This window comes from Diceros bicornis, chromosome 26, assembly GCF_020826845.1.
Source record: "Diceros bicornis minor isolate mBicDic1 chromosome 26, mDicBic1.mat.cur, whole genome shotgun sequence".
Taxonomy (NCBI): domain Eukaryota; kingdom Metazoa; phylum Chordata; class Mammalia; order Perissodactyla; family Rhinocerotidae; genus Diceros; species Diceros bicornis.
Genome location: NC_080765.1, coordinates 30,402,715 through 30,415,036, shown reverse-complemented (window position 1 = coordinate 30,415,036; position 12,322 = coordinate 30,402,715). Strand labels below are relative to the sequence as shown.

Genomic DNA, 12,322 nt, shown 5'->3' with positions numbered 1-12,322 from the left:
ATAAAATAAATAAGTCATGGGGATGTAGTGTATAGCACAGTGATTATAGTTAATAATACTGTATTGCATATTTGAAAGTTGCTAAGAGAGTAGATCTTAAAAGTCCTCATTACAAGAAAAACAATTTTTCATAAGTACCTATGGTGACAGATGTTAACTAGACTTATTGTGGTGATCATTTCATAATGTATACAAATATTGAACCATTATGTTGTACACCTGAAACTAATATGTCAATTATACCTCAATAAAATTTTTTTAAACCTTTTTTCTCTTTCTTTCATTTAAATTGCTTTTTTATAGTTTCTTTTTTTTTTTTAACAATTTTCTCAAAAAATTTTTTGTGTGTGTGAGGAAGATCAGCCCTGAGCTAACATCCATGCTAATCCTCCTCTTTTTGCTGAGGAAGACCGGCTCTGAGCTAACATCTATTGTCAATCCTCCTCCTTTTTTTCCCCCAAAGCCGCAGCAGATAGTTGTTATGTCATAGTTGCACATCCTTCTAGTTGCTGTATGTGGCACGCGGCCCCAGCATGGCCGGAGAAGCGGTGCGTCGGTGCACGCCCGGGATCCAAACCCGGGCCGCCAGTAGTGGAGCGCGTGCACTTAACCGCTAAGCCACTAAGCCACGGGGCTGGCCCCTTTTATAGTTTCTTAAGCAAGATGCTGAGATCATTACTCCTCTTCATTTCTAATAAAAGTTACTGAAAGCTATAAATTTACCTCAAAACTCAGATTTAGCTGTATATCAGCAACTTTGATGAGTTGTATTTTCACTATTATTCAGATTGAAATACTTTCTAATTCCTTTGTAATTTATTCTTTGATCCTTGGTTTGTTGTTAAGTTTGTTGTTTACCAAAATACTGGGGATTTTCTAGACATCATATTGTTATTGATTTTTAATTTTTATTCCATTATTATCAGAAAAATGTACTTCGGATTATTTCAATGCTTTTAAGTTTATTGAGATTTGTTTTATGGCTTAACATATCATCTATTTCCATATATTTGGATTTTTTCTAAATATATTAGTCTTATTGAATCTGTAATTTAATTTCATTTTGACGAGAGAACATACTCTCTATTACTTCAAGTATCTGGTCTATCCAGTGTACTTGAAAACAATGTGTATTCTGCAATTGTCAGGTATAGTGTTATACAAATATTACTTAGGTTAAGGCAGTTGAGACTCATTTTAGATCCAAAGACACAAGTTGAAGTGAAAAGGTGGAAAAAGATATTCTATGCAAGTGGTAAGCAAAAGAGAGCCAGGGTAGCTATACTACTATCAGAGAAAATAGACTTAAATAACAAATGTTACAGGTGAGAAAGAAAGACATTGTATGTTGAAAAAAGGGTCAATTAACCACAAAGATATAACAATTATAACATGTATGCACCAAACATTAGAACTCCAAAATATAAGATTCAAAAATTACAGAATTAAAGGGACAAAGAGTTCTACAACAATAGCTGGAGACTTCAGCACACCACTTTCAATAACGGATTGAACAACCGGACAGAAGATCAATAAAGAAATAGAGGACTTGAAAAATACCATAATCCAATTGGACCTTACTGACAGATACAGAACATGCCACCCAACAACAGCAGAATACACATTTTTCTCAAGAATGCATGGGATGTCTCCAGGATAGATGGTATGTTATGCCACAAAACAAGTCTTACTAAAAAGACTGAAATCATAAAAAGTATCTTTTCTGATGACAACAGAATGAAACCAGAAATCAATAACAAAAGGAAAATTCAAAAATTCAAAATATTTGGAAGCAACACATTCTTAAACAACCAATGGGTCAAAGAAGAAATAACAAAAGAAAGTAGAAAATACTTTGAGACAAATGAAAACAAAAACACAAGATAACAAAACGTACAGGATGCAGTGAAAGCAGTGCTCAGAAGAAAATTTACAGATATAAACACTTACACTAACAAAGAAGAAACATCTCAAATCAACAACCTAAATTCACACCTTAGAGAACTGAGAAAGAAGAGAAAACTAAGCCCAAGCTAGCAGAAGGAAGGAAATAATAAAGATCAAAGTAGAGAAATAAAATAGATAATAAATAATAGAGAAAATCAATTAAACCAAAAGTTAGTTCTTTGAAAATATCAATAAAATTGATAAACTTTTAGCCAGAATGACTAAAAAAATGAGAAAGACTCAAATTACTAAAACCACAAATGAAACTGGGGACATTACTTCTGATTTTACAGAAATAAAAAGGATTATTAGAGCACACTATGAACAACTGTATGCCAAAAAATTGGATAACCTAGTTGAAATGGACAAATTCCTAGAAACACATAACCAAGACTGAATCATGAAGAAATAGAAAATCTGAGCAGGTCAATAATGAGTAAGGAGATCAAATCAGCAATCAAAACCTCCCAACAAAGAACATCCCTGGACCAGAAGCCTTTACTGGTGAATTCTATCAAACATTTTCTTTTCTTTTTTTGTGAGGAGATCAGCCCTGTGCTAACATCTGCCCATCCTCCTCTTTTTTTTGCGGAGGAAGACTGGCCCTGGGCTAACAACTGTGCCCATCTTCCTCTACTTTATATGGGACACCGCCACAGCATGACTTGCCAAGCAGTGCGTCAGTGCACGCCTGCGATCTGAACCGGCAAACCCCGGGCCGCCGCAGCGGAGCGCGCGCACCAGACGGCTTGCGCCACCGAGCTGGCCCTCTATCAAACATTTTAAGAAGAATAAACAACAATCCCTCTCAAACTCTTCCAAAAAATTGAAGAGGAGGGAACTCTTCCTAACTCATTCTTATGAGGCCAGGATTGCCCTGATAACAAAGTCAGACAGATAACACAAGAAAAGAAACTACAGACCAATATCTCTTCTGAATACTGATGCAAAAATCCTCAACAAAATAGTGGCAAACTGAATTCAGCAGCATATTAAAAAGATTATACGTCATAGGATTTATTCCTGGAATGCAAGGAGGGTTCAACATTCAAAATCAATGTAATACACCACATTCAGAGAGTTAGGTTTGGAAAAAACACACAATCATCTCAACTGATGAAGAAATTCAGAGACTGATAAAACATTCACCAAACTAGGAATAGACGAAAATTTCCTCAATATAACAAAGGCCATATATAAAAATCTACAGCTAACACCATATTCTTTCACTTAAAATCAGGAAAAAGGCAAGGACACTAGCTTTTGCTGCTTCAATTCAAAATAGTATTGGAAGTTCTAAACAGAGCAACCAGGAAAGAAAAAGAAATAAAAGGCATCCAAATTGGAAAGGAAGAAGTAAAAGTATCCCTGTTTGCAGATGATATGATCTTATACGTAGCAAATCCTAAAGATCTGACACACCAAAAAGTTAGAATTAATAAGTGATTCATCAAAGTAGGAGGATACAAAGGCAACACGCAAAAATAAGTTGAATTTCTATACAATACCCATGAGCAATCTGAAATGGATATTAGGAAAACAATTCCATTTATAATAGCATCAAAAAGAACAAAATACTTAGGAATTAACTAAGGAGGTGAAAGACTTAATACAACAAAAACAATGAAAAGTGAAAGATCTGCACATTGTTGAGGCCAACATACTCACCAGACTTGACAATTACAATAGACTGACAGTACCAAATGTTGAAGATACAGAGAAAATAAAATTTTTACACATTGCTAATGGAAGTGTAAACTGGTAGAACTTTATTGGCAAACTTTGGCATTAACTACTAAAGTCAAATATGTATAACCTAACATTCAGCAGAAAATACAAGTATAAAATGTTCATTACTTATAATAATCAAACTCCAAACACCAAAAGAAAGTGGATAAATAGTGATAGTCATACTATGGAATCTTAAAACTCATAGAACTCAATGAATATAAATGAACTACAGCTACATATTTAGCTGAATGAATCACACAGACAGAATATAATATAGTGCATGATTCCATTTATATCAAGTTCAAGAACAGGCAAAACTAACTCATCATATTAGAAATTTGGTTAGTGTATACTTTTGGGAAGATGTTTTGGGGGCTGCACAAGAGATTTCTAGAGTGTTGGCAGTGTTTTATCTCTTAACAGGGTCATGATGAAATGAGCATACTTTAAGATAAATCCATTCAACTGTACTACTGTAGTTTGAATGTTCGTGTCCCCTCAAAATTCATACATTGAAAACCTAATCCCCAATGTGATAGCACTTTGAGGTGGGGCCTTTGAGAGGTGATTAGGTGATGAGAGCAGAGCCCTCATGAATGGGATTAGTGCCCTCATAAGAGGCCTAAGAGATGCTCTCTCGCTCCTTCCACCATGTGAGGAGACAGGGAGAAGGTGTCAGCTATAAACCACAAAGTGGCTTCTCACCAGACACTGAATCTGCTGGCATCTTGATCTTGGACTTCTCAGCCTCCAGAACAGTGAGAAATAAATTTCTGTTGTTTATAAGCTTCCCAGTTTATGGTTTTTTTGTTACAGCAGCCTGAATGGACTAAAATACATACACTTATGATTTGTGCACTTTTCTGTGTGTATGTATGGTATACTTCAATGAAAATTTTTTTAATGAAAAATAAATAAGTCATATAGTTGATGTTTGTGTATGATGTTCTGGGGACTCAAAGGAAAAACTGTTAAATCATAATTGAGAATTAAAGAGAGATATCAACAAAGAGACGGCAGCTATAGAAGCTGAGGCAAGTAAGTTAACTGTGTGTTCACCAATCAGAAGAGAGAGAGACAGGCATTACAGGCAGAGGATCAGAAACATAAAGGAAGGTTCAAAACAAGCCATTCGTTTTGGCTGGAAGAAAAGGTATTTAGGTTTTCTTGCTCTCGACCAAGACCCAATCCTAGAGGGAACTACAAGAGGTCCTTTAGAAAAGAAAAAATCTCAGAGATTAGAAACTGGTTTAAAAAAATCATAGAATCATAGAACCATGGAACTGAATTGTATCTAAATTCATCTAGACAGAATTCCACAAGCCCAGTTGATTATTTCTTTGTAGCTCACCTTCTTCCAGAGTGATAGGGTTTTGGCATTTAAACTCTATCTGTAAACAACAATAACCAAAAAAATGAGAAATGGGCAGGCGCCTAATATTAGAAAATGTATATACTTAAGTGGATTTTATTCAGCAGGCAATAAAGATAAACAAATTCCCCAAATTTATTTATAGTCATCTGTGTTACAGGAAAATTACCTAACAACAATGTACAAGGTAGATTAAGAGGAGAGATAATGGGTAAGGAAACATGTGACAAGAGCCCAGAGTGAGAAGAGCTAGATAGTTGAGAAACAATGTAGCCTGATCTGTAAAGTGGTGTTGCCACTAATAAAAGAAAGAAAATGACATGACTTATGATTATAGAAACGAGATAAATGAAATGAAGAGACCACTGATATTAATAACTACGGCCAACAGCTATTAAGCACTCGTTATGTGCAAGGCACTGTACTAAACACTCGAGATGTATTTCCTCCTTTACAGCTCACAATAGTAGGTCTAGGTGATTTCAAGGTGATAATTTTTCACATAAAATCTTGGTTAATATCATGACAGCCCTGCAAATTAGGTATTATTATACTCAATTTCCATCTGAGAAAATAAGCTAGAAAAGTAATACAACATATCACAGAGTCAATAAGTAACAGACATAGGATTCAAACCTATGATTTATCAGAGTCTTTGAAACAAAGTAGGTAATAAATAAATAAATATTGAATAAATCATTGGTTAAATGGATGAAGACTGGATTTTGAACTACAGAGCCTCTGGCCATAACACAACATGCTCTCTACCAAGACACAATTCTAGAGGGGGACTATAAGAGGTCATTTAGAAAAAAAAATTCAGATAGAAATTGGAAAAAATACTCACAAAATTATAGAACCCTGGAATTGAATTGTGTTTAAATTTATTTAGACATAATTCCACAAACCCAATTGATTATTTCTTTGTAGCTCACCTTATTCCAGAGAGATTTTAGGGCATCTGACATTTAAATTCTATCTGTAATATTCTTGTGAAGTAGTCTTATAGAAATAAAACCAAAAACCAAACCAAGAATTCCAGTAAAAACAACATTTTAGAAAACTGCCAAGAGATGTAAGTGCTCACTTGTTGGCTGCTACTGAAATGTAATCCACCAGTGCTGAGTAGGTAGAAAGAATCCAACCCTCCACAAAACTTTGCCCTACAGACCCAACGTTTTCTAGAGAAGCTATATATACTACAAGAAAAGTGGAGTTACCTTCAATCGATTTTCCTTTTCCCACACAACAGACTGAATGAGGATAAGATGATTCATAGAAAAGATAAATAAGATTACTAAAGGGATGAAAACATTAAAAAAGGTAAAGAAGTAATCATGATAATATATTGGGTATGGAAATCTCTGAACAAAAACGGAGACATCTTTGAACAGCTTTTGTGCAGCTATGTGGTTATGATATTTCATGATGGCCTTATCCAAGGCATGTTGCATGACCAGGAACCCTTCAGTGATGTACCCTAAATGAGAAAACAAGGATTGCTAAGTACAATAGGACAAGAAATAGCTGAGCTGAACAAAGAAAAAGGTAATTAAAGTATTTCAAAGACAAACAACAAAGTTAATTGTTGTACTGAAGTCCTTCTCATAGTCTAAATTTCGGCGAGCAGCTATCATGGTTTCCCCACATGAATACATAATAAATACTTTTTAAAAGGATCCTAATTTCCAGCTTCCCAGAAGTAAGATATTAAGTGAAATTATAGAGCTGCTTTCTGCAATTTCAGTCAACGTAACGAGAATTGAATTAATTATTGGATAGGTAAAGACTCTGATTCTGTACCCCTGACATTTGAAAAATTTAATGAAGCTCATACTGAGTGTTATATAAGCTGATGTCCTCTCAGGTAGTGCTACCCAGTGTGGTCCTTGCATCTGTGCTAGCGTGCAAATAGCTTCTCACTGGTACATGAGTTTAGTGTAGAAATTAAGAGCAAACACTTAAACACTTTTATAGAAATTTGGCATTGCTATGACATCTAAAAATTGATTTTTCTATTAATCTATACAAGCCCTTTATATATTCTGAATGTGAATCTTGTCATATTTTCTCCCCTCTGAATCGTGCCTTTGTATTTTTAATAGTGTCTTTCATGAGAAGTATTTAATTTTAATAAAGTTCAATTTATCAATTTTTTCTTTTATAGTAAATTCTTTTTGTGTCCTAATAAATCATTGCCTACCTCAAAGTCATGAGGATACTCTCATGAATTTTGTTATAGAAGCTTTATGATGTTAGCTTTTACATTTAGATTTATGATCATCTTGAATTAACTAATTTTGTGTAGGTAGGAGTTAGTGATCAAGATTCATTCTTTCCATATGGATACCAAGTTATTCCATCACAATTTGTTCAAAAGATTTCCTCTCCTCAGTGAATTGCACTGGCATCTTCCTGGAAAATCAGGTAACTATGTATATGAGTCTATTTCCAGACACCTCATTCTTTCTATTGGTCTATTTGTTCATCATTATACCTATATGGCAATGTCTTAATAACTGTAGATTTACAGTAAGTCTTGAATGTTCTCCAACATTGTTATTCCTTTTCAAGATTATTTTACTTAATCCAGACTCTTTTCATTTCCATATAAATTTTAGAATAAGTTTGCCAATTTCTTCAAAAAATCCTGCTGGAATTTTCACTGTGACTGTATTCACTCAATAGATCAATTTGGGGAGAATTTACAGCCTAACAATTTTGAATCATCCAATCAATGAGATTAAGATATCTCATCATTTGTTTAGGTGTTTTAAAATTTTCTCTCAGAAATGTTTTGTTGTTTTGGTGTAGATTTATAATTTATTTTTGTACTGTCTTTGTATCTTGGAATTTTACTAAATTAACATTATTTGTAGTAATTTTTTGTTAATTTCTTCATAATTATCTGTATACATGATTCTGTCAACTGCCAATAAAGATAATTTCACTCTTTCCTTTCTAAAATTTATGCCTTTTATTTCATTTTCTTTTTCTGGTACAGGCTAGGACTTCCAGTAATATGCTGAACAGAATTGATAAGAGTGAACATCTTTGCTTATTCCTGATATTAGGGTGGAAATGTTGACTATTTCACTAGTAAGCTACAAATTTCTCACACATGTATTTTATCAAATTGAGAAAATTCATTTTGTTGTTACTTTGGTTTGGAGAGTTTTTTAAATATACTTTTTTATTTTGGAAAAAAGAAACTAATCTTAGAGCAAAGTTGGAAATTTAGTACAGAGAGTCCTATAGACCATGCATTCTCAACAGGGGGTTATACCACCTCAAGCGGGCAGTAGTACATAAAGCAGATCTACAGTATATCTGCAGTATTAAAATTTCATGAGGGGAGCAATTAGGGGGAAAAAATATCTAAAAAGGTTCCCTAGAAGGGCAACAATGAAGAAAAGATTGGGAAATATTGCTGTATACCCTGCACCCAGCTTCCCTAATATTACATCTTACATTACCATGGTACATTTGTCAAAACTAAGAAATTAACATTGGCACAATACAATTTCTAATTTATACAGAATTTATTTGGATTTCACCAGTTTTCCCCCCAAAGTCATTTTTTTTCTGTTCCAGGATCCCATCCAGGATACTATATTTCATTTAGTTGTCATGTCTCCATAGTCTCCTCTGATCTGTGAAAGTTTATCATTCTTTCCTTGTTTTTCATGACCTTGAGAGTTTTAAAGAATACTGGTCAGGTATTTTGGAGAATGTTCCACAAATTGGGTTAGTCTGATGTTTTTTCAAAACTGGAGTTTTGAGTTTTGGGGAAGGATACCACAGAAGTGAAGTGCCTTCTTCATCAAATTTTATCAGGGAATATTTGATTTCAACATGACATCACTAGACTTGATTAAAGTGGTGTTTGCCAGTTTCTCTATTGTTAACTTACTATTTTCCCCTTTCTATGATCTATTCTTTGGAAGAACGTCATTATGTGTTGCCCACTTAATGAGGAGGGGAATTAAGCTACATCTTCTGAAGGGAGGAGTATCTACCTATATTATTTGGAATTCTTCTATAAGTAACATTTGTCCATTCCCATCCATTTATTTATTCAATCATTTGTTTATATCAATATGGAATCACTGAGATTTATTTTACTCTTGGGGTTATAATCAGTGTTGTTATTTTTTTCCAGTTTTATTGAGATATAATTGACATATATCATTGTGTAAGTTTAAGGTGTACAACGTGTTGATTTGATACACTTATATATTGCAAAAGATTACCATCATAGCATTAGCTAACACTTCCACTCCATTACGTAATTGAAATTTCTTTTTTGTGGTGACAACATTTAATATCTACTCTCTTTGGAACTTTCAAGTATATAATACAGTATTATTAGCTATAAACACCATGCTGTACATTAGATCCCCAGAACTTGTAATCTTATATTGGAAATTTGTACCCTTTGACCAATATCTCCCCATTTTCCCCACCTCTCAGTCCCTGGTAACCATCACTCTACTCTCAGTTTCTCTGAGTTTGGCTTTTATAGATTCCACATATAAGTGGTATCATGCAGTATTTGTCTTTCTCTGACTTATTTCATGTAGCATGATGCCCTCAAGCTTCATCCAAGTCATCCTTCCTGGACTTTGATGACACAAGTGTTAGATCTTTCACTATAGTTCTGCAGCACCCTGAGGCTCTGTTCCATTTTTTTTTTTCAATCTACTTTTACTCTGTTGTTCAGTTTGTGGTAATTTCTATTGTTCTCTCTTTCAATAAGTGGTTCTTTCATCTTCCCCTCCATTTTGTTTTTGAGCCCACTCATTGAGCTTTTTATTTCAGTTATTATATTTTTCAGTTCTAATATTTCCATTTGATTCTTCTTTATATCTTCCATTTCTTTGCTAAGATTTTCTATTCATTTGTTTGCTAAGATTTTCTATTCATTTGCTGAGGCTTTCTCTTTTTTTCAAGTGTGTTCGTAATTGTTCATTGAAGCATTCTATCATGGCTGTTTTAAAATCTTTGCCAGATAATTATAATATCTCTGTCATCTTGATATTAACATATATAGTGGGTTGAGTGGTGGCTCTTCAAAAGATATGTACACATCCTAACCCTCAGTGCCTGTGAATGTGACTTTATTTGGAAAAACAGTCCTTGCAGACATAATTAAGGATCTCAAAATAACATGAACCAGAATTATCTGGATAGGCTCTAAATCCAATGACAAGTGTCCTTAAAAGAGACAGAAGGGGAGAAGACAGAGAGGAAAAGACCACGTGAAGATGGAGGCATAGAGTGGAGTTATGCATCCACAAGCTGAGAAATGCCTGGAGCTATCAGAAGCTGGAAGAGGTAAGAAAGAATTCTCTCATACAGCTTTCAGAAGGTGTTTGGCTGTGCCAACATCTTGATTTCAGACTTCTGGCCTCTAGAACTATGAGAGAATGAATTTCTATTGTTTTGAGCCACCCAGTTTGTGGTAATTTGTTTTGACAGCCATAGGAAACTAATACAGCATCTATTGATTGTCTTCTTTCATTTAGTTTGAGATTTTCCTGGTTCTTGTTACGATGAGGAATTTTCAACTGAAACCTGGACCTTTTAATACTATGTTTTGAAAATCTGGATCTTATTATTTATTTTTTGGTGAGGAAGATTAGCCCTAAGCTAACATCTGTTGCCAATCCTCCTATTTTTGCTGAGGAAGCTTGGCCGTCAGCTAACGTGCCCATCTTCCTATCCTTTACACGTGGGACGCCTGCCACAGCATGGCTCAATAAGTGGTGCGTAGGTCCACACCCAGGATCTGAACCTGCAAAACCCAGGCTGCTGAAGTGGAGCATGCGAACTTAGTCGCTACGCCACCAGGCCGTGGATTTTATTTAAACCTTCCGTTTTAGCTGGATTTCTCTGACATGGCTCCACCACAGAATGGGGGGTGCTCCCTCATTACTACCAGATGGAAGTAGAAGTTGAGGTTCCCTACTTGGCCTCCAGGGATGCCCAAGATAGAGGTCTCCTTGTTACTACTGGGTCAGGGAGGGGGTCCTAGCTCCCCATTTGGTCTCACTGACACCATAATGGGGGTGCCCTCATTACTGCTTGGCAATGGTGAATGTCCTGACTTTCCACTATGTCTCCACTGACTCCACTCAGTGAGAAGGGAGAAGAGCACTTCATTACTGCCAGGTAGGAGTGGAAGTCTTAACTCCCCACTAACACTGAGGTGGAGGAGGCTTATTAGAAGCCAGTAGGGTTGAATGTCCCACCTCCCCAATTGGCCTTCTCTGACAGGTGGAGTTGTTGGGGCATTTTGTTACAGTTTCACAAAAGTAGAAGTCTAGGCTCTCCATTTGTCTTTTGCTGCCATGGGTAGCGATGGGTTGATGGTTTTTTCTGTCATATTTGGCTGGAGTAGAGTAGTTGATGTTTAAAAGTTTTTTGTCTTGCTGGCTGCCACTTTCCTGGCCCTTTGCAGGCTTCTGTTGGGATTTCTTGTCTGCACTTGTTGACATTACTGGGTTGCTGGCTTCTTCAGCTTCAAGTCTTGGATATAAGAAGCAAAGAGGTTTTTTCTATTAAATGAAAGAATTGGAGGGGCCAACCTGGTGGCACAAGCAGTTAAGTGCACGCGCTCTGCTGCTGTGGCCTGGGCTTCGCCGATTCAGATCCCGGGCGCGCACCGATGCACCACTTGGCAAGCCACGCTGTGGTGGCGTTCCATATAAAGTGGAGGAAGATGGGCACAGATGTTAGGCCAGGGCCAGTCTTCCTCAGCAAAAAAGAGGAGGATTGGATTGGATTGGAAGTAGAAAGAGGGTAGGTCAATCAGAACATGCGTGACAGAGAACACTGAATACAAGAACACAGAAATAAGTTGGGTTTTTCAGGAATTATTTGACATAAAATAGTGCATCCAAGCCTTAGAAAGAAAATCCTCTCCAATGAGTAGAAATAAAGATGCACAACAAAAGAAAATGTATAAAGAGTGGGTTGGGGATATTTAAATTTGGGGTTCTGTTACATTAACAATTAATAAACCTGAACTACAAAAATGAATAGAATTTCACTGAAGAAATTCAACGATATATAAATAATGAAAAGAGAAAAGATTGGCTTTTGATAAATATTATAATTGTGAATGTTTCAAGTTTCCTCTTTTTATATCACCCAGAAAATTTGTTTTTAATTAAAAATATTTATGAAGTTTTATGAATAAAGCATTGGCAGCTTAGAAGTTAAAAAAAAAAAAAAAAAGAAGCAAAGAGGAAATCCAGGGAATTTATC

The 12,322-nt window shown here is 35.4% G+C and overlaps 1 protein-coding gene across 1 annotated transcript in view; it reads right to left on the bottom strand.

Moving 5' to 3' along the window:
• Positions 1–12,322, bottom strand: part of LOC131422010 (phospholipid-transporting ATPase ABCA3-like) — a 162,918-nt gene that overhangs the window by 119,940 nt on the left and 30,656 nt on the right. Inside the window, exon 6 of the mRNA XM_058568869.1 lies at positions 6,271–6,530. Coding sequence (XP_058424852.1) covers positions 6,271–6,530 — 260 coding nt within the window. The remainder of the gene's footprint in view (positions 1–6,270; positions 6,531–12,322) is intronic.